Below are 23,907 nucleotides of genomic sequence, written 5' to 3'. Positions count from 1 at the left end.
GGGTCACCTTATGAGCCCCTGTATAGTGCCCCATAGGTACCCAAGGCATAGGTGCATCCAAGGCCTACCAGGGGCTGCAGCATGTATTATGCCACCCCTGGCTGGCCATCCAAACTAACACAACTGGCTGATCACTCAGCTGGGGCAAGGTCGTGTAATCACCCCTTGCTTAGATATAGTATGCCTATACCTACCATTACATATAGACACATATACCCCTATAAGTCACTCCTATGGCAGGCCTTGACAATCCTGAAGGCAGAGTGCTTGGTTTTATGTGAGATGGTGCTCTAGCATGAGCTGAGCCTGTCTGCAGCTTTCGGAACCATGTCCTTATAGCTGTTCTATGATATAGCCATACCATATACTCTTAAGTGCATTATAATCCTCGCGGTTAATGCTAACTTTGGTTTGGCTTTATCAAAACATGTCGTGTAAGGTGTCATACGCTTTGGAATACTACCCCACCCGCCAGTCCTTGCGGCGGGGGTAGCATTCAACCCTTCTAGAGGGAGAAGACATGTAGTTGTAGCTTTACCCGGTTAAAGTTAAACAGAGCCTCAGCATCACAAAATTGATGCCGCTGCCACAGACACGAGTCTGACCTCCTGCTGCTGGACGAAACTCCGGCAGGGGAGACCTGGACAATAGGTTTCCTGCCTTGGGAGGTGCTAGCACCTCCCCAGACAGGCTATAGTGTATTGGGGCAGAGTGGGTTGAATGAAATGAGACACTGCCTGGGGCACACAAGGTGCTCCATGCATAGCCCGGTTCAAACCAGTTGCTGGGGCACTCCAGCCCCAGCTCTGGCGCGAAACTGGACAAAGGGAAAGGAGTGTAACCACCCCCTTCCCAGGTTCCACCCATAGGAGGGATCTAGCAGGTGATCCAGCCCCTTAGATTAGTCTAAAGCTAGGAGCTGTGTCTAGAGACATTAGATTATCCTGAACTGATACTCTGAAACAAAACTCTGGACCTTCGACATTCTACTGCAACTAGAAGACTGAAGAATCTCCCTTGTGGTCAAGGAGTGACTACCCTGTGCAAACAGGCACCATCAGTGACTTGCCGGTTTGCTTTGTCGATGCTCTCGCCGGAACCCGAAGACTTAGCGACGCAGCCTCTGGACTTCCGGACTTCTCTGACTCCGACCCACATCCACAGCAAAGCTGAGACCCGTGGCGGACACGAAAGATGTGGGACCGGATTACCTGCAGTACCTGCTTTTTGCTAACTGTGCAGCTTCTTAGGCGTCCTCGAAGTTGTGCATTGGGACTTGGGAAGCCCCAGCCCCGATCCATAAGTGCACCGAAGCTCAGTCCTCCACACTCCACGAGTGCCGCGTGGGGTCTGCGCCTGCATTTCTCCTCGATGCATATTCGCGGTTGCTAGCCCGTTGGCTAGTGGCCCTCCGGAAGACATCCTTTTGAATCAACACCGCTTGCCTGGTTGCTCTGGGCTTGCTCCTGCTTTCCTGTAAAGGGGAAGCTTGAGGACCTTGCTGGTCTGAACAGAAGCCGATCCTCCCTTTCTGCGTGGGTTGCCTTTGCCAAGGCTTTTTGACTCCAATCCGGAAGCCGACACCGCCAACAGCGAGATCCTTCGTGGGACAGTCCGTATCCAGCTACTGGTCGTCGTCGACGCCTCCTGGTCCACGTGGCTGCAGAGACAAGCTTCACTTCTTCACCTGTTTGCAGCTCGACATCGCCTGGTTCCTTCCTGGTCACTGGCTAGTGACCCAGACTCTGTCCCCTCTGCTTTCAGGTTCTTCACTGCTCCGATCAAACCTTGGATCCAACCAGACATCTTCCTCCTGGTCGCCAGCAGCATCTTTGTGCAGCTCTCCATAGGATTCGACGACGAAACCCGACACAAAAGGACACCTATGCACCTGGCTTCCCTGGGTGGGGTAACTCGAGTACTGCGGTGCTCCCATGGGTAATAACTATCCAAGTGTCCTAGTCTAACTGGGTTTTCCCGTAGTCCATCCGGAAGTGCCCGCAATCAACTACTTTGTAAACTTTACGTTCCCATTGAAAGTCTACAAGAACCCGCGTTTGTGTTTAGACACTGCACAAGCATCCTGTGGGACTCCTACTTCCTAACCTGTGGTTGTTCAGTGTAGTCCCCGCGATTCCCCAGGCCCTAGGCCTATTCACTTTTCCTGAAGTGGTTCTTATACCACTTACTTAGTATATGGTTCGTGAGGCCCCTAGGGCAGAATTGTATTTGTGCAACTTATAGTATGCTTATTGAGTCACTTGTGCTGTATCTCGAACTCTGACCTCATAAAGAGTGCAGAGGGGTTGTGTTAGTAATAAATACATATATATTTGATATATACCTTGTGTGGTGTCCTTTCATTTGGTATTCAAGGGGTTATTATTGGTAAAACAATTGGCTTCACATGCTCTCTGAAGTATTAGCCTAAGACTGCTTTGTCCATGCTACCACTAGGAAAGCTGGTCTATAAGGTTGACTTTACAACCATCACCATAAGGTTGTTTGGACTGATACAGGGTGCCCACTAGATTCGTGGACATCACATATCAGGCCAACTTCTCACACCGCAAAACAAAGATTGGTTTTGTAATAATTATTGTATTTGTTTTAATATTCGTATGTGGAATACTGTTTTTTCTGCAAGAAAAATATTTTGTGCACACTTTGATAAATGCTACTCCGCCCCTTGGAACATATCATTGGTATTTTAGCCCTCATAAAGAGGAACACTAGCAGTTCTGTGAGAAGTTGGCCTGATAGAGGATGTCCACTATTCTAGTGGGCACCTTGCACCAGTCCAAACAACCCTCATGGTGATGGTTGTAAAGTCAACCTTATAGACCAGCTATCCTAATGGTAGCATGGACAACGCAGTCTTAGGCTAAAACTTCAGAGAGCATGTGAAGCCAGCTGTTTTACCAATAATAGTCCCTTGAATATCAAATGAAAGGACACCACACAAGGTATATATCAAATATATATGTATTTATTACTAACACAACCCCTCTGCACTCTTTATGAGTTCAGAGTTCGAGATACAGCACAAGTTACTCAATAAGCATACTATAAGTTGCACAAATACAATTCTGCCCTAGGGGCCTCACGAACCATATACTAAGTAAGTGGTAAAAGAACTACTTCAGGAAAGGTGAGTAGGCCTAGGGTCTAGGAAATTGCTGGGGCTCCACTGAACAACCAAAGGTTAGGAATTAGGAGTCCCACAGGATGCGTGTGCAGTGTCTAAACACACACGCGGGTTACCATAAAATGGAAACGTAAAAGTTACAAAGTAGTAGATTTCGGACACTTCCGGGTGGACTACGGGAAAACCCAGTTAAACTAGGACACTTGGATAGTTGTTTCCCACGGGAGCACTGGAGTACTCGAGTTACCTCACCCAGGGAAGCCGGGTGCATAGATGTTCTTTCGTGTCTGGTTTCGTCGATGAATCCTATGGAGAGCTGCAAGAAAGTGCTGCAAGCGACCAGGAGGAAAGTGTCCGGGTGGATCCAAGGGTGGATCGGAGCAGTGAAGAACCTGAAAGCAGAGGGGACAGAGTCTGGGTCACTAGCCAGTGACCAGGAAGGAACCAGGAAGGAACCAGGCGATGTCGAGATGCAATCGGTGAGGAGGTGAAGCTTGTCTCTGCAGCCACGTGGACCAGGAGGCGTCGACGACAACCAGGAGCTGAATACGGACTGTCCCACGACGGATCTAGCTGTTGGCAGTGTCGGTATTCGGATTGGACCCAACAAACCTTGGCAAAGGCAATCCACCCAGGATGGGGAGATTGGCTTCTGTTCAGACCAGCAAGGTCTGGCGAGCTTCTCCTTTGCAGGAAAGCAGGAGCAAGCCCGGAGCAACCAGGCAAGTGGTGGTGTTTCAAAAAGAAGTCTTCAGAGGGGCCACTAGCCAACAGGCTAGCAACCGCGAAGACACGTTGAGCTGAAATGCAGGCGCAGGCCCCACACGGAACTCGTGGAGTGTAGCGGGCTGTGCTTCGATGCAAATGCTGCTCGGGTCTGGGGCTTCTCAAACCCCAATGCACAACTTCAAGGAGGCCTCAGAAGCTGCACTGGTAGCAAAAAGCAGGTAGTGAAGGATGTCCGGTCCCACGTCTCTCGTGTCTGCCACGGGTCTCAGCTTTGCTGTGGATGTGGGTCGGAGTCAGAGAAGTCAGGAAGTCCAGTTTCTGCGTCGCTAAGTCTTCGGGTTCCGGCGGGAGCGCCGACAAAGCAAACCGGCATGTTACTGATGGTGCCTGTTTGCACAGGGTGGTCACTCCTTGACCACAAGGGAGATGTCTTCAGTCTTCCAGTCGAAATGGAACGTTGAAGGTCCAAGACTTTGTTTCAGATGTTCTTTCCAGGATAATCTAATGTCTCTGGACACAGCTCCTAACTTTATACCAAACTAAGGGGCTGGAATACCTGCTAGGTCCCTCCTATGGGCGGAACCTGAGTAGGGGGTGATTACACCCTTTTCTGTTTTTCCAGTTTCGTGCCAGAGCTGGGGCTGGAGTGCCCCAGCAACTGGTTTGAACCGGGCTATGCATGGAGCACCTTGTGTGCCCCATGCAGTGTCTGGAAACAGCAGTTTCCATTTAACCCACCCTGCCCCAATACACTACAGGCTGTCTGGGGAGGTTCTAGCACCTCCTTCGACAGGAAACCTATTGTCCAGGCCTCCCCTGCTGGAGTTTCGTCCAGCAGCAGGAGGTCAGACTCGTGTCTGTGGCAGCAGCATCCATTTTGTGATGCTGAGGCTCTGTTTAACTTATTAACTTAAACCCGGTAAAGCAGTAACTACATGTCTTCTCCCTCTAGAAGGGTGGAATGCTACCCCCACCGCCAGAACTGGCGGGGGGGGGCGGTAGTATTCCAAAGAGTTTGACACCTTACACGACATGTTTTGATCAAACCAAAGTTAGCATTAACCGCGAGGATTATAATGTACTTAAGAGTATATGGTATGGCTATATCATAGAACAGCTATAAGGACATGGTTCCGAAAGCTGCAGACAGGCTCAGCTCATGCTAGAGCACCATCTCACATCAAACCAAGCACTCTGCCTTCAAGTTTGTCAAGGTCTGTCATAGGAGTGACTTATAGGTTTATATGTGTCTATATATAAGGGTAAATATAGGAATACTTAATCTAAGCAAGGGGTGATTACACCACCTTGCCCAAGCTGAGTGTTCAGCCTGTGGTGTCAGTTTGGATGGCCAGCCAGGGGTGGCACAATTTGTGGTGCAGCCCCTGGTAAGCCTTGGATGCACCTATGCCCTGGGTACCTATGGTACACTATATAGGGGCTCACAAAGGTGACCCAATCCCAATTAGGTATGTACCTGAAGTACATGGAGTCCATTATACAGTGAGGGCAGATAGCCTGGGGCCCTTAATAGCAGGATTCCAGGCCAAGTAAGTCAAAAACCAGCTAAATACTAGGCAAAAAGTTGGGGTAACCATATAGTCAGATATCCACCTTCCTACATGGTCTATCAGGATAATGTTTTTATTTAGACATTGCATCAGACATGTTCTGTTGGCTATTTCTAAAAAGCACAAAATACCCACTGAAATTCATTAGGATTCAGGAACATGGATTTTTACTGGATGCTAAAAACAATGTTGACGTTCTGGGTCTGGAAGTTATTGTCAGCTCTATGTATATTTGTTCTAATCCTTTTTTTTCTGCTGCTTTTGTATCCAATGTGGCCCAATGCTCTGTTCCCTATGTGCTTCTACCTGTACCTCATGTATACCAACCAAACAAAATGTTCAGAATGTAAATGCCCGACTAGTAACTGACCAAGAAATTAGTCCATTTATGTTGATAGAATATCGGTGATAACTTCCATGCTCCTTGTACTGCATAGCGATGTCTTCAGCTAATGCTAAAAGGTCTATCTGTGGAAATCGCAGAAATTGCCATTAGCATAAGCTGAAGCCATTTTAGTTGTACCACCCATTTTGTTAAGCCATGTGATTCTGCCGTCTTCACTGTTTTCCTGCCTTTCTATTCTGCTTGAGTCATCAACTGTAGTTAACTCCTTCGGTACTGAGCCAGAGTAATCTATGAGCTCAGAAAGGCCTGTAGTTGCTAGAATGCACCTGTTTTAGAATGTAACTGTCAGGCTGTTTCAATTGACATAAGCAGTTCTGTCTCCCCTCCCACATTGCTGACCAAGTGATATCTATCTGCCCATGTTACTCAATAGCTATTCCAGTGTATGCCTGTAACTTCTATTTGAGTCTCCATGCTTACTCAGCAACAAACAGGGTATAAAAGTCCCTTGGTTTCTGTATTCCTTGTAGTTCCTCCTACAGTGCCCAGGGGTGTTGCATTGATGTAGTCCCACTCATGAGTGATTAATAAACTTTTTTTGATATTACAGCTTCAGTGCCAATCTCTATGTTGTTGGTTTAAGGACCAGTGGACAGATAAGGGTGAACCCCTGCACCAGTGGGCCTCTAAAAAGGCTCATTTCCACAGTAAGGGAGGCACTATTAGTACAGAACCGTAGAAAAGGGAAAAAGGGGTGGTTGGATTCGAAGTGCACACAAATATATGCCAACTTAAAGTATGAACTACACAGGATCTCAAGAAACCCCCACAACGTTAGACAGGCTAGAGGGGCGTATAGTCTAGCACTTAAGGACCGAAAAGCATCCCTGAGAAATGAAGCTTTGGTATCCCTGCACGAGGCCTCCTGGTCGAAAGATTGTTCTGCTTTTTGGAAAGCAGTGAAAGCCCCCTATTTCACTCCAGGAGGTGGCCCGGCAATTGAAATAGCAATAACAGAAGAACAATGGATGGAGCATTTATCCACTGTGTATAATGGCGAGAGGAGAGATGATGCGCCAGATACCCAACACCATGGGGATGCTGCTCTGGGACCTATGACCCACTATATCGATCTCCAGTTCACAATGGATGAAACAAATTGGGCTATCTCCGCAAGCTTAGGTGGTAAGGCTCCTAGGCCGAATGGGGTCCCTGTAGACTTATATAAGTCAAATATGACACTATGGGGACCGCTTATAACCCAGGTAATCACTGCAAGCTGTGTTTCTTCTTTCTTAACAACTTGGGCGGAATCGACCATAGTGCCAATATTTAACAAGCCAATAGGTTTCGCATTTGGGAACTTACAAGTGTTTAGCCAGAAATATTGACTTTGCCTATGTCTTTAAGCTGTGCTGTACAGAAGTCTGCAGCATGTTGAAAAGTTATAATAAAGAAGTGTCAGAAGCATTTTTGTTACCTTAGATGGGACCAAAAAAGCTTTATCTACAACTGAACAACCATATTAAAAAAGTATTAGAAATGTCTTGAGTTTTTTTTTTGTCCTTTCAATGCTGGCAACTTATATCTGCCTGTACCAATGGTTGCTTGTTGAGTTTTATTTATTAAGGGGGAGCATAAATAACAGGAGGGTGAAAGTCAGTCAGTTGGTTAGTGAGAGTGAGTGAGAGTGAGAGAGTCAGTCAGTGAGAGTGAGAGAGTCAGTCAGTGAGAGTCAGTCAGTGAGAGTGAATGAGAGTCAGTCAGTTAGTCAGTGAGTGAAAGAGAGCGAGTCACTGAGCGTCAGTAAGTGGTGAGTCAGTCAGTCAGTCAGTCAGTGAGAGTGAGTCAGTCCGTCAGTGAGAGTGAGTCTGTCAGTCAGTGGGAGAGTTTGTTAGTGAGAGTCTGTCAGTGAGAGAATGAGAGTGAATCTGTCAGTGAGAGTGAGTCTTTCAGTCAGTGAGTGAGTGTCAGTGAGAGTGAGTGAGTCTGTCATTCAGTGAGAGTGAGTGAGTCTGTCATTCAGTGAGTGCGAGGCTGTCCATCAGTGAGAATCAGTCAGTCAGTGAGAGTGATCAGTCAGTCAGTGAGAGAGAGAGAGTGAGCCAGTCAGTCAGGGAGAGTGAACCTTTCAGTCAGTCAGTGAGAAAGAGTGAGTTAGTGAGAGATTGGGAGTCTGTCAGTGAGAGTCTGTCAGTCAGTGAGAGAGAGATTGGGAGAGTGAGTCAGTCAGTGAGAGAGTGTGGGAGAGTCAGTGAGAGTCTGTCAGTCAGTGAGCATGAGTCAGTCAGTCAGTGAGAGTGATTGAGTCAGTCAGTGAGAGAGTGAGTCAGTCAGTGGGAGTAAGTCTGTCTGTCAGTCAGTGAGAGAGAGTGGTAGAGTCTGTTAGTCAGTTAGAGAGAGTGGTAGAGTCTGTCAGTCAGTGAGAGTGAGTCAGTCAGTGAAAGTGAATGAGAGTGAGTCAGTCAGTGAGAGTGAATGAGAGTGAATCAGTTAGTCAGTAAGAGTTAGTGAGTCAGTCGGTCAGTGAGAGAGAGTGAGTCAGTTAGTGAGAGAGTGGTAGAGTCAGTCAGTGAGAGAGTGGGAGAGTGAGTCAGTCAGTGAGAGAGAGTGGGAGAGTCAGTCAGTGAGAGTGAGTCAGTCAGTGAGAGTAATTGAGTCAGTCAGTGAGAGTAATTGAGTCAGTCAGTGAGAGTAATTGAGTCAGTCGGTGAGAGTAATTGAGTCAGTCGGTGAGAGTGATTGAGTCAGTCGGTGAGAGAGTGAGTCAGTCAATGGGAGTGAGTCTGTCAGTCAGTGAGCGGGAGGGGGAGAGTCTGTCAGTCAGTGAGAGTGGGTAAGTCAGTGAGTGAGTTAGAGAGCCAGTGAGTCAGTCAGTGAGAGTGAATGAGAGTGAGTCAGTCAGTGAGAGTGAGTGAATCAGTGAGAGTGAGTGAGTCAGTGAGTGAGAGAGAGTGAGTCAGTCAGGGAGAGAGCGGGAGTCAGTCAGTGAGAGTGGGAGAGTCTGTCAGTGATTGTCAGTGAGAGTGAGTGAGTGAGTGAGTCAGTCAGTGAGAGTGAGTCAGTCAGTGAGAGTGAGTCAGTCAGTGAGAGTGAAAGAGTCAGTCAGTGAGAGTGAAAGAGTCTGTCAGTGAGAGAGAAAGAGTCTGTCAGTGAGAGTGAAAGAGTCTGTCAGTGAGAGTGAAAGAGTCTGTCAGTGAGAGTGAGTCAGTCAGAGAGAGTGGGAGAGTCAGAGTGAGTGAGTGAGTAAGTCAGTCAATCAGTCAGTCAGTGAGAGTGAGTCAGTCAGTGAGAGTGAGTCAGTCAGTGAGTGAGTCAGTCAATGAGATTGAGTCAGTCAGTGAGATTGAGTCAATCAGTGAAAGTAAGTCAGTCAGTGAGAGTGAGAGAGTCTGTCAGTGAGAGTGAGAGAGTCTCTCAGTGAGAGAGAGTGGGAAAGTCAGTGAGAGAGAGTGGGTGAGTCAGTCAGTCATTGAGAGTGAGAGAGTCTGTCAGTGAGAGTATCACTGAGAGTGAGTCAGTCATTGAGAGAGAGTGGGAGCGTCAGTGAGAGTCTGTCAGTGAGAGCGAGTGAGTGAGCCAGTCAGTGAGAGAGAGTGGGAGAGTTAGTCTATCAGTGAGAGTGAGTCAGTCAGTCTGTCAGTGAGAGCGAGTCAGTCAATCTGTCAGTGAGAGTGAGTCAGTCAGTCTGTGAGAGAGAGTGGGAGTTAGTCAGTCAGTGAGAGAGAGTGGAAGAGTCAGTCAGTCAGTGAGAGAGTGTCAGTGAGAGTGTGGGAGAGTCAGTCAGTCAGTGAGAGTGAGTGAGTCAGTCTGTGAGAGAGAGTGGGAGAGTCAGTCAGTGAGAGAGAGAGTGGGAGAGTCAGTCAGTGAGAGAGTCTGTCAGTGAGAGTGTCAGTGAGAATCTATCAGTGAGAGTGAGTCAGTCAGAGAGAGACAGTGGGAGAGTGAGTCAGTGAGAGTGAGAAAGTGAGTGATAGTCTGACAGAGAGAGTCTGTCAGAGAGTCTGTCAGTGAAGTGAGTGAGAGAGTGAGTGGTAGAGTCAGTCAGTGAGAGAGTGAGAGTCTGTCAGTGAGAGTCTGTCAGTGGTGAGAGAGAGTCAGTGGTGAGAGAGAGTCAGTGAGTGAGTCAGTGAGAGTCTGCTAGTGAGAGTTTGCCAGTGAGAGTCTGTCAGTGAGAGAGGGTGAGTCAGTCAGTGAGTGTGAGTCAGTGCAAGTCTGTCAGTGAGAGTCTGTGCGAGTCTGTCGATGAGTCTGCGAGTCTGTCTGTGAGAGTCTGTGCGAGTGTCTGTGAGAGTCTTTGAGTCTGTCAGTGAGAGTCTGCGAGTCTGTCTGTGAGAGTCTGCGAGAGTCTGTCAGTGAGAGAGTCAGTGGGAGTCTGTCAGTGAGAGAGTCTGTCAGTGAGAGAGTCTGTCAGTGAGAGAGAGTCTGTCAGTGAGAGAGAGTCAGTGGTTAGAGACAGTCAGTGATTGAGTCCGTGAGAGTGAGTGGGAGAGTCAGTCAGTAAGAGTGAGTGGGAGAGTCAGCCAGTGAGAGAGTCTTGCAGTGAGAGTCTGTCAGTGAGAGAGAGTCTGTCAGTGAGAGAGAGTGAGTCAGTCAGTCAGTGAGAGAGTCTGTCAGTGAGAATGTCAGTGAGAATCTATCAGTGAGAGAGAGTCTGTCAGTGAGAAAGAGTCAGTGGTGAGAGAGAGTCAGTGATGGTAGAGAGAGAGTCAGTCATTCAGTCAGTGAAAGAGTGGGAGAGTCTGTCGGTGAGAGTCTGTGCAAGTCGGTCAGTGAGAGTCTGCAAGTGTCCGTGGGAGTCTGTGCGAGTCTGTCAGTGACAGTCTGTGCGAGTCTGTCAGTGAGATGTCAGTGAGAGTCTTTGCGAGTCTGTCAGTGAAAATCTGCGAGAGTCTGTCAGAGAGAGTGAGTCAGTCAGTCTGTCAGTTAGAGTGAGTCTGTCAGTGAGAGTCTGTCAGTGAGAGAGTGTTGTCGTGGGGCGAGTGCGGGCCGGAATACCAGGCGTGGAGGCCGTATATAGTGGGCTATGTCTTTTTATTTGTTCGTGCACAAAGTCAGGGATAGACAAAAGTCTGGATAGGGGTAGCCCCGGCACGGAAGGTGCTTGGTTGAAGGTCCCAATGACGGCTCCTGGATGTGGGCGGTAACACGGGTGGACGTAGAGCGGGGCGTCGTCCTCCAGGTCGGTCCAGCTCCTACCGCGAGTGGTGGTTCCTGGGAGGCGGGCAAGGAGAGAGAGAAAAAAGGGCCGTTAGTCTGACCGTTCTGAACGGTGTGGGCACCTATTACCGTCACCAGGAGTGCAGAAGATAAAGCGGACAGTGAGGGAGGTAGGGGGGGAAGGATACAGTCGGGAAGGAGAGGAGGGTGTCGGAAGGGAGAGTCAGTGCAAGGCGTATCGTACAAGTGCCGGTGATCGCGAAGGGTTGCTTTATACTATATACAGTGTTCAGTGAGAACCAGGGAGGCGGTGTCAGTTTACACTAGGGCTATTCACAGTCTAGATACACAAGAGGGGTTCGTTACTCGCATGCCCCCGCCGCAACTCTCCCGCGAGTTACGGCCGCTCTCCAGCGTCCTCCACAGGACTCCGCCGGTCCTCCGTCCAGATCTCGTCGTCTTCTCCTTCTTCGTTCTGCTTCACAGGGGTGCCGCCGTCCGTCTTCTGCCACGAGTCGAACTCTCTGCACAAACCGCCGTCTTCGTTTCCTGCTTTTCCTTCCTCCGTCGTCAGGTAGGGGGTGGGACTTCCGGGGTCACTTGGGAGTCCTTCCGGTTGTTCGTCCTTCTGGATTGGGTCCTGCAATGAGGGAGAAAACAATGGAGTCCGGTATGCACGGGTGAAGAAAGTTTAGGCTGTATTTAGCTTTCGTAGATCTCACCGGAGCTTTTGATTTTGTTAGGCTCAGCAAGCTCTGGAAGATCCTCGAGGGTATGAGAGTAGAAATGCAAATTATCCACTTTCTTAGACGATATTCAGTGATGCAAAGGCGAGAGTACTGTATGGTATTAATGATGAGTGCTGTACCCCGTTTCCACTTAGGAGGGGGATTAGGCAAGGTTGTCTGCTAGCCCCCTTTCTTTTTAACCTTTACATTAACGGCCCGGGCGAAGCTCTGACTAAAGACTGCCATGACCTCCCTCAAATAGCTAGACGCCCAATACCTATTATTCTATATGCAGATGACGCAGTTCTGATGTCACACACTCAAGTAGGACTGCAAAACGTTTTAAACAGCTTCTCAGCCTTTATGTGCCATCTTGGCCTTAGGGTGAACACCTCGAAAACCTTTATAATGAGGTGTGGTCATGGCAGTCAGAAATGTAGGGCTATGTATATAGATGAGCAGAAGATAGCGTTCACGAAGAGATTTTCATATCTCGGTATACTTTTCCATCAGAATGACCAATGGGCCTAAGCAGTGCTAGCAAAAAAGTTGCCATTTTTAAAGACCACTGGCGCTCTTGCAAATTTCTCAAGAAAGTTGGGTAGGAGGCCGCCAGTGGAGCTCATTCACATCAATAAGGCAAAATGCACCTCCACAGCCAAGTATGGGGCAGGGCATGGGTCTGGGGGTTTGTTGAGGAGTACCCCTTACAATAGTGGAAAACACGGTTTTACGTTATATCTTAGCAGTACCGAGTAGTACATCATCGTATGTCTGCCATTCCGAGTTGGGTTTACCATGCATTGCTGACCTCATAAAAATAGAGCCTATTCTTTTATGGCATAAGATCTGGACATTGACAAAAACTATACTTAACCAGAATATTTTACTGGACAGTTTAAAACTGGAAGGGGCTTTACTTATCTCTTGGCGAAGGTATGTCCAAGAATTTATGTGTGATCTATGTCATTTAGAATATTTTACCGACCCTAGTACTATGTTGATGATCACGAGAAAAGAGCTAAGAAAAGAGTGCCTCTTTCTACTAGATACACTCAGAATATCAGCAGAGATCATAAAGCCCACTGTGTGGTACAATCAAATGATTTTAACAACTTTTAGTATACAACCTAATTTGATAATGGTACCTGGTGGCTATGACCAGTTTTTATTGACCAGATTCAGACTTGGGATCTTTCATAAACTTGTGAGTTTCCCAAAAATGAATGTCTGGGCATGAGAATTACAACTGTGTCCCTGTGATAACCACTCAGAACAATCAACGATACATGTTGTTTTATTTTGTAGATCAGACAATGTCGCCATGCATTTACTGTACTACAGTTTTTGGAAAATGAACACATAGTCTGGAGGGTAGCCATGTTTTTAAAGAAAGTACTTAGACATAGGAAATGCATTGTAATATAATCATGTTGTTTACAATGAGTTAAGAGATACTGATTCAATGGAATTAATTTTATAATCAATTACACATTTGATAATGTTTAACTTTTGTTGTGTAATGAGCTGTGTGTTTTATGTGCTTTTATGATTGTCTGAAATAGCAATCGAATAAAGTTTTACTTGACTTGACTTGACCAAATGGCATTGCCAGCAAATCATTATGGCTGCCACAGGTTGCGAAGCCAGAACACAAAGCACAGGCAATCGGTGATGTGGGACACATCAAATATGCCATTGCTTGCCCGAAGTGCTGATATTACTTTTGTTTTAATACCACAGGCAAACCAGCTGACTCTGAATTCCTTACAAATGCCACCCTTAATTACCCCATACACACAACTGAATGAATCACTGACAGAATTTCGATTTCTCAAAAATCGACCTACTATAACATCGAGTCTCAAATATCGATAGCACTAATATCGACACCCTATACTTAACATGAAAACTACAATAATATCGAGCAAACTATATCGATGCACAAAAATATCGTCTACAGAAATATCGTTAACATTATTTTCGAATACCATAATATCGACACTCAATACTACATATAACACACTACAATAATATCGAATACTAAAATTTCGATAGCACTATTTTCGTCAATATCAAAATATCGATAGCTAAGTAATACTCCATTTTTTATATATAACACCAATAAATCTATTCTCTAAGTAATACACACATTTCAAATGACTTCAGTAATGTATTTTCAATTTATTAAGTAACATTTAGTGTACAAAATTGTGTTTTCGCAAACTGACGAAATTTGTATATAAACTCTTTGTAAACATACTTTTTTAATACTTAGTACTCATTTTACATAATCTTTATTTATTACAAGAGTTTTTTTAACATAAATATATCATTTCAATTCCTCAACATAAACTATATAAGATGATATATCTTAAATGTTTAACTTAAAAAAAATTCAAACTAACCAATAGTAACTCGTCTTTACATATCTGACCAATCAGATAGCAAACTTAATTACACATAGACTATATAAACCAATCACAAACAGCCATACAAGTTGCAGGAAATATTCTTCGTGACCACATACGGCCAATTTTGGGAGCACCATCTATATTCTTCTCTGCAAGAAAATTCGTCCTGAAACTACAAGTAAGTAATCATATAGCTCTGTTAATAAATTCTAATGTTTTTTTGCTATTACTTATAGACCAAGATTTGTAACCTAATTTGTTGTTTCTTTATGTACTTTACCTTTAAACAGACTCTACAAACAAATCAAGTTATACTTCAACTTCAAGATACAGGACACTTTAAATTTAAAAAAGGTATCTACATATGTTTAACATTTAGTTAACGTTATTTGCCAATTATTGTCCTAATTTAAAACTCTATACTTTGTTTCTTAGCCTGTAAATCTTAATACATATTGTGAAGCCAGAATGTTTTCAGGAAAAAACGTTACAATGCTGTGTAAAAAATGTTTTCTTCCTGTTCTTAAATATGTTTTTTTGTGCTTTTACTCATAATACATGTGTCATCCCCGGTTCTTTTTAGCAAATAAGTAACAATGCTTTATAACAAATGTGTATTATTTATATAACATATAAACGCATTAGTAATTTTCATCAACTTTCTCTCTAAACAGAACTCAAAGGTACAGAAAAGAGATAATTCACATCAAAGAACAAACATTCTGCTACTACTATAATTCTCTTGGTAAGTTCATAAATAAAACATAACTAGTCTTTATAAACTCTATAGAATGTACTAGAAATAAAAATGACTCTTTTTATGCATCTGTTAGTATAATCTTCCTGTTCCTAAATATGTTTTTTTGTGCTTTTACTCATAATACATGTGTCATCCCCGGTTCTTTTTAGCAAATAAGTAACAATGCTTTATAACAAATGTGTATTATTTATATAACATATAAACGCCTTAGTAATTTTCATCAACTTTCTCTCTAAACAGAACTCAAAGGTAAAGAAAAGAGATAATTCACATCAAAGAACAAACATTCTGCTACTACTATAATTCTCTTGGTAAGTTCATAAATAAAACATAACTAGTCTTTATAAACTCTATAGAATGTGCTAGAAATAAAAATGACTCTTTTTATGCATCTGTTAGTATAATCTTGGAAATTTCTCTTTTTAAATCCAAATAAACAAAACTATTTTTAGAGACGTTATAAAGTAAAAAAAATGTTACCAAAAAACAAATTGTAACTTTTCCTATAACATACTTAATTATTTCTCAACAGACCGTGGCAATAGAACAACAACATCAAACTGAACAAGCATCTACTTTCGATAAATAGAACATTACTGCTGGTAAGTAAATTACTAGAAGAGTACTAGCTTTATTTAAAATCTTTTATACATTTCTGATTGTATTAATATTTGTATATTAACTTTTCTAGATACCAGAACTCAAGAATGACTGATGATGCAACATTTATTACATCTCAGAAAGGCAAATTTTTGTTATGCTATATGGGCTACATTTATACTCAGGAGAAACAAAAAGACCTTAAAGTGAATTGGAAGTGTACAAAATATTACTCCAATAAATGCTATGGCCGTGCTACAACAAGGGAAACTAGTGTTAATACCACTGAACATAATCACCCACCAAACATCTCGGAAATAGAAGTGAGATCCACTCTTGAGAATATCAAAGAATTAAGTACCAGATCAGAACTACCTACAAACGTAATTCTGAAAGAATTACTACCTAAAGTTCCCAAAGAAGCAAGAGTTCAGCTACCATCTATTGCTTCCATTAAAAGAACAATAGCAAGAACAAAAAAAGCAAGTAGACCCAATATACCAACTCCTAAAACTTTTGAAGAAGTCATAATTCCGCCAGAGCTTGTAATTACTCATAATGACGAGCCATTTATTTTTTATGATAATCATAGCAAGGACAAAAGAATAATCATGTTTGCAACTAATAACAATATTAAAAAATTAATTGAAAGTACTACTTGGATGATGGATGGAACTTTTTCTATATGCCCAAAACCTTTCTACCAGTTATACACAATTCATGGGCAATATCATAATACCTGTATCCCCTTCATATATTGTTTATTACCAAACAAACAAGCCACAACTTACTCGGAAATCTTACAAAAAATAAAAGAACAAACTTCTGACTACTTCCCAATGAAAATCATCATAGACTTCGAGCAAGCTATGATTAATTCTATTTTGAAAACTTACCCACACACATCCATTCAAGGATGTTATTTTCATTTCAATCAATGTCTCTGGAGACATTTACAAAAATCTGCCCTTAGTGTTGAGTATGCAACAAATATAACTTTTGCATGCCAAATCAAACATCTCATTGCTCTGGCATATGTACCAGTAACTGATGTGGCCGAACACTACAATTTGTTAATTGAAAGTCCTTTCTACACCCAAAATGAGCAAAGACTCGGCCCACTTTTAGATTACTTTGAGGACAACTGGGTAGGAAGACTACATAGGTCAGGCCACAGACGCCAGCCAAAATTTGCAATTCCCTGGTGGAATGTATATCTACCAACACTCAACCAAGAGGCAAAAACGAACAATGCTGTTGAAGGTTGGCACAATGCCTTCCTCTCTTCTACTGGACGTACAACACCCACATTACACAAGCTAGTCACAGCTATACAAAAAGAGCAAAGCTTTCAGGAACTACGTATGCAGCAATCTGTCATACAACTGAAACCAAAACTCTCTAGACAAACTGCTCAAATGTATTTATATCTTCAACAGCAAGTCCAACTATATCCTACTACAAGAGGACTGGAATATTTAAAAATGATAGCCAAAACATTGAACTAATTGCTATAACTAAATTAATTGATAAAGATCAAACAATATCCTTAATCTAATAAAACACATATTTTAATATAATAAAAAAATATTTATTTAGTCTAATTTATTTTTTAACACTATTATAAAAAGACTAAATAAATATATTATTATATCACAATATTTGTTTTTAAAAACTGTTTCCATCCAAATAAAATAACATAAATGTATAACTTACCTTTAAATAGAACATCATAAAGATAATCCTTTACCGACAATACAATGTGTAAATGTCAAAGACTTAATCCAACAAATCATTAATTATGTTTTCTTTAACTCTGCTAAAACTATCCATTATCCAAATTAAACGACTATTTAAATGCCATTGAAAATAACGACTGTTATCTTAAAGTGTGAAAAATATTTCACAGAACTCAAAATATAAAGGAAGAATGTAAATCATCTCCGTTCTAACAACTGAAACACACTTCCTTTCCCAAAAAAATAAAATAATCGGAAACGGAAATAGCTGTTTCAAAATACGAGAAAAAAAACAGCTAAACAATCCCACCGACATAACACTAACGAGTATCCCATAATATATAAACATAACATTCCTATTTATTTTTATTTTAATTAAATTATACCACATACTCATTAACTCCAACTATTTTAAATGGCTCAAAAAGTCGTGAACGAAAATACGTATTGATTCCACTCCATTATATGTAAATAGTCATACTTTAATTACCAACCCCAAAATAACAAAATATAACCTTTAATTTTAATTTACAATACTTTAAAAAGATAAAAGTAGAATCGTACCTACTCAAAAGTGAACCTGCTTCCAACCGCGACTTTCCCTTTACCAATATAACGCAAAAAGACAAAAAGTGGTTACAAAATAAAAGATCCAAATTATATGTAACTGTGAAAAGTACTACTATAAATGTCCATTATTGTTATATATATGGCTCGAAATTATGTGTAATGTTCAAAAAATTGTATAGTATATTGTGAATAGAAAATCTTTTTGCCTGTATATTAATTATATATTACATACTTTTAATATTTATTACATTAAGTATGAAAATATATAAATATTTAATGTAATATTTATTAAAATTATTATATAACTAAATGTGTAATATTGTATTTGTTTATCAGATTTAATTGTTTACAATATGACTAATATGTGAAAATTGTTATTATTAAAACGTATTTATTAATAATAATAATCATACATAAGAATATTGTATTGTTAAAAGAATCATTGATGATGATGTACATGTTCTAATTAAGATCTTTATATTATATTATACATTTAAAAGTGTTCATATGTTAATATCATCATCAGTATATCACTATATGTATTAAAATTTTGTGACTTATGTTTTTCATTACACATGTTTAATGTTTTATTAAGAAACAATAATTGTATTATGTATGTATAATATCATACATTGCATTATGTGAACTAACCATTTTTTCTCTACAAATTAAAAGTACTTGTCAAGAAAACTACTAAACTACTCTAAAATGTGATTATTAAAAGAACATTGTCCTCCTTTTTTGTTTATATGTATACCAAAAATAGCTTGATAAAATGTATATGTGATCGTATATTTCAAGTGTTGAATAAAAAAATTTACAGGAAAGAAAACTGGTGTCATTATTTTGTATTACCTATGACAAAATCATTTTTATGTATTTTTGCAAATGTATTATAACTGTAATGTTCTATCTATTTCTATATACCACATGTAAATAAATAGCATACTATACACTAAAGTTATAACAATTATTATTCATACACCCATATACATATAATATCAATATTTGAAAGACACATAATTAATTTTTTAATATTCCGACTCCAATAACCATTTACTTTAGGTAATTGCTTCTCAAAAACCGTGATTAATTTACTATTACAACTGCAATCACCATTTAATTAGAGTAAGTGCAGGACACAGAACATATTAAATTTTCTCTTCCAACTCCAATTAACAATTAATTTAAGTAACTGCAGGACATTAAATAATAATAAATTACTATAGTAAATCAAATGTTACAAAATGAATAATGTAATATAATTAAATGTAATTTAATATAATAAATTTAATTTAAATAGAATCTTAATTTATGTTTTCCCTGTACCCCTATAACTAAAAACTGACCCTGAAACCTAAAAATACCCCTTTACCCACAAACTAAAAACTGACCCTGAAACCTAAAAATACCCCTTCACCCACAAACTAAAAACTGACCCTGAAACCTTACAAAACCCCTTCACCCACAAACTAAAAACTGACCCAGAAACCTAAAAATACCCCTTTACCCACAAACTGAAAACTGACTCTGAAACCTCACAAAACCCCTTTACCCACAAACTAAAAACTGACCCTGAAACCTTACAAAACCCCTTTACCCACAAACTAAAAACTGACCCAGAAACCTTACAAAACCCCTTCACCCACAAACTAAAAACTGACCCTGAAACCTAAAAATACCCCTTTACCCACAAACTAAAAACTGACCCTGAAACCTTACAAAACCCTTCACCCACAAACTAAAAACTGACCCTGAAACCTAAAAATACCCCTTTACCCACAAACTAAAAACTGACCCTGAAACCTAAAAATACCCCTTTACCCACAAACTAAAAACTGACCCAGAAACCTAAAAATACCCCTTTACCCACAAACTAAAAACTGACTCTGAAACCTCACAAAACCCCTTTACCCACAAACTAAAAACTGACCCTGTAACCTTACAAAACCCCTTTACCCACAAACTAAAAACTGACCCAGAAACCTTACAAAACTCCTTCACCCACAAACTAAAAACTAACCCTGAAACATTACAAAACCCCTTCACCCACAAACTAAAAACTGACCCTGAAACCTAAAAATACCCCTTTACCCACAAACTAAAAACTGACCCTGAAACCTTACAAAACCCCTTCACCCACAAACTAAAAACTGACCCTGAAACCTAAAAATACCCCTTTACCCACAAACTAAAAACTGAGCCTTAAACCTTACTAAACCCCCTCACCCACAAACAAAAAACTGACCCTAAACACTTAAAATACCCCTTCGCACATACACAAAAAACAGACCCTAAACGCAAAAAATGTACCTTTGATAAAACTACCCACCCTTATCCACTATAAACTCGACATCCCACTCCTAAAAATGATACATTTCTTTAGTAAATATCTACTAAATTATATATTTTTAATACTTTTTACTACATACACAAAATACCTCAATTTAGAACAAAAACATAAGTGTTCATAATTTCGGATTTAAATAATATGTATATAAAATTTCGAATAGAAACAAACATTAAATACAATGCGAAATTTTTAATTCTATGATTACAGTATACTTTGTTTATACACTACCCACCCTTATCCCTTTTGAAACTATACATCCCACTCCTAAAATAATTAGACAAATATTTTTAGAAAATATATAAAAATATTATAATTGCAAATCTATTTTAGTACATACACAACAGCAAACTTAAATATGTACTATATTCGATAACAATCGATATCATTTCGCATAATTCGAAATATTTTTTTATATTTTAGAAATTTCGCAAATTTATATGAAAATGCGAAATTTTAATTTATATAATTACCCTATATTTTTTAAAACACTACCCACCCTTATCCCCTATAAACTCTACATCCCGCTCCTAAAATTATTGTACAAATATTATTAAAATATAATTTAATATTTATAATATTTTTTTGTACATACACAAAAATTAATCATTTTTTTTATATACTCCCTAAATTTCGATCAAATTTTGACTACTACAAATATTTTTAAAAATTATCGAAATTTTGAAATTTAAAGGAATTTCGAAATTTAAAATTGTAAAATTACACTATACTTTTTTAAAACACTACCCACCCTTATCCCCTATAAACTCTACATCCCGCTCCTAACATTAATATACAATTATTTAGTAAAAAATAATAAATTTATATATATTTACACAATTTAATAATATATATCTAAAAGCAAAGTACAAATAATTTAACAATACTCAATAAATTTATATAAAAATTCGCAATTTTAAATAATTTGAATTAAATTTCGAAAATGTATAATTTTACTTCAAATGCGAAATTTATTATTTCATATTTACACTATACTTTTTTAATACACTACCCACCCTTATCCCCTATAAACTCTACATCCCGCTCCTACACTTCTAACTAAAATTATTTAAATTATATGTAAAAATTACCTTATATATAAACAACATTTAACTATATCATTACTTAACATACTTTAAAACATCACTTTTACATATCGATATTTTTGCCAATCGATATTTTCAGCTTCGATATTACTGATTTCGACATTCATGTCTTCGATATTTTTGACACACACATAAATCGATATTTTCTACGACGATATTTTGGTTTTCGATATTTCTTACCATCGACATTTAGGACTCGATAATATGGTACTTCGACATTAACAACTCGATATTTTGACTGTCTACCCAACTGAATATCTAAATTATTGAGTTTTCAAAAGGTGTCTCTTTTCTAGTCATGTTATCTAAAACAGGCTGCTGAGTTGGAATACGAAACTGGTCACTGGGTGACTGCTTCCTGTCTGCTGCACGCTGTTGCAAATCCCAAATACATTTTCTCCACTTTCAGAATGCTGCTACAGTGGGGTTAGAAGGGTGGTATTCTAGTGTTGGTGCTCTTCAGATTTAACAAAAGTAAGACGAAGGTTCATTTTAGGTAGAGATGCCACTCGTGTCAGACTGATGTATACTTCTAGACAGAGAAGACTCCCTGAGGCTTTTGTGGAAATCATGTATTAATGCACCATTAGATATATACATTGTATAGAGAGATTTTATGTAATGTCAAAATATGTGACAGGCAGTTGATGTACTTTTGGAAATATGCATAAGTGTATACATTGACTATTTATTTGCAATTACACCTCTAATTCCTGTATTTGTTAAAGGAAATGACAGTATAACTCGATCCTACATTAAGGAAGAAGAAGGGATCAATCTTGTCACCATTACAGAGGAGGAAGGCTATCCGGTCATCATTAAAGTGGAGGAAGAGATGGAACCTGCCAGTATTAAAGAAGAGGAAGTGAAATTTGTTGTGGATAGTCTTGTTTCGGAGAGAAGTGACTTTGTTACTCACACAGGTGTGTTATCTGCGTTTTTTGCCTTACATTTCCCTTCTGTGGCGGTCTGTGTTCATTGAGCCATATTATAGCTATTGGCAGTATTAGGTCTATGAGTGAGGCCTGACCTCAACTTGCTCCGTAATTTACCAGTACTATAGCTCATTCAACACTCATACAGTATTTAAGTTGTCACAGGTGGTGGATTTAACTGGTCATGACACTCAATTCAATTCTTAGCTTTATTCGATTTTAGTTTAAAAATCATAAAAGCGTACAGTTAAAAACAATCATAAAAAAACATACATACATTAAAAACATTTGTCAAACTGTGGGAGTAAGTTCCCTAGTTCCATATGAGAATTCAACATTTTCCATGTTTGTGGCCAAAGTCCATTGTTACGGGATGATTGAAAATGGAAAGGCCACAGCCACTCAATGCGCCAATGCTTCTACCCCTCATGTAAACTGTCTCTGCTGTTAGTCTTTGTTGAGGGTTGACTGCCATGCTTTGATACAAATCGTGTAGGTCCCAGATGGATATAGGGCCGTCACCTTCATGGGGATGCAAAGTTTGGAGGTAGGGTACGATTAGTCTGCTTCTAAATCTTATTAAAACCAGGTCGCCGGCAATGTCTTTTTCTAGGGGACCTAACCAGCCTACCCTTCTAACAGCCATGATTGTGCCATCAAGGTCTGGAGGCAGGGGCCTATTTTTAGTTAGCCAATATGTGACTTTATTTAGTAGGTCTTGTTCCCATTCGGTTTTTCCATGTTTGAGTGGTGGGACTCCCGCGAGGACACATACGAAAGGAGCAGCCTCTGGAGGTAACTGAATATGAGTTGTTTTATAAGGCTTTACTCTAGTGGCAGTGTTTTGTGGTAAACCAGGTTTGGAGTAGACTTTGAGGGCAATTGGGGGTAGTAAGTTAGTGAGTAGAGGATTAGTTTGATCATTACTATTTATTACAAGTGGCGTTGGGACTTCGGTTGTACCAATTGAGTGGGAACAATTAGGTGTTTCAATTTTTTCAGTGGGGGATAAGTTAGCCTTGATACTTTTCTCAATTCCCAGCAGCCTGTCCTCTAGAGTGGTAATTTTCTCCAACAACGGAGAGATGATTGATCTAACCAGTTGTTCGATCTGGGACAGAAAAATCGAGTTGAAAGGAGGTACTGGTTGGTCTAATCTTTCCTCCGAATTTGGGGGGAGGTTAGCTACTGTCGATGCAGGACTAGGGCACATTTTTTGTAGTTTGGGTTTGTTCCCTATGGGATTTACCCCATCCCACTTCCTTTTACTGGGTAAGAGCTGGGGATGTACAAAATTTTGCGTATGTGCATTTTTGGGTAATGAAAGGTGTTCCAGTGGGCTGTCGATTGGGGTTGATATAGTGGTACTTTTAGCGGGGCAAGGTGGGGGGCTTTTAAATCCATTTCTATCTTCTACGGTAGCATACCTAGTTTTGCAAAGGGAATTTAGCTCGTCCAGTAGCGAAAGTTTTGCGCTGTAGTAATCGTTTGTTCGGGAGAATGCTTGGTGGGTGTGCTATCTGTGATCTGACAAGATACATTCGTGTTGGCAGTGGACGGAGATAACATTCCATGAACTTGTGACCCAGGGCGTGAGCCTCTTTGGCTAATAGAGTTCTTGGTAGCCCCCTTGCGAATCATGATGGAGTTTGCTAGAGTAGGATTATTACTACAAGACAACAAAACAATCTGGTGGTATTTGGAGATTTTCGGCTAGTGTCCAGTGGGGATATCCCTTAACAAGTGTGTAC

The 23,907-nt window shown here is 40.5% G+C and overlaps 1 protein-coding gene across 1 annotated transcript in view; it reads left to right on the top strand.

Annotated features, from left to right (window-relative positions):
• The window catches only part of LOC147748871 (uncharacterized), a 1,009,512-nt gene that overhangs the window by 577,980 nt on the left and 407,625 nt on the right, over positions 1-23,907 (top strand). The window contains exon 3 of the mRNA XM_086964392.1: positions 21,950-22,144. Coding sequence (XP_086820518.1) covers positions 21,950-22,144 — 195 coding nt within the window. The remainder of the gene's footprint in view (positions 1-21,949; positions 22,145-23,907) is intronic.

Source organism: Lissotriton vulgaris, chromosome 1_1 (genome assembly GCF_964263255.1).
Source record: "Lissotriton vulgaris chromosome 1_1, aLisVul1.2, whole genome shotgun sequence".
NCBI classification, from domain to species: Eukaryota; Metazoa; Chordata; class Amphibia; order Caudata; family Salamandridae; genus Lissotriton; species Lissotriton vulgaris.
Note: the sequence above shows the minus strand (reverse complement) of the source record. Positions and strands in the feature narration are given on the sequence as shown.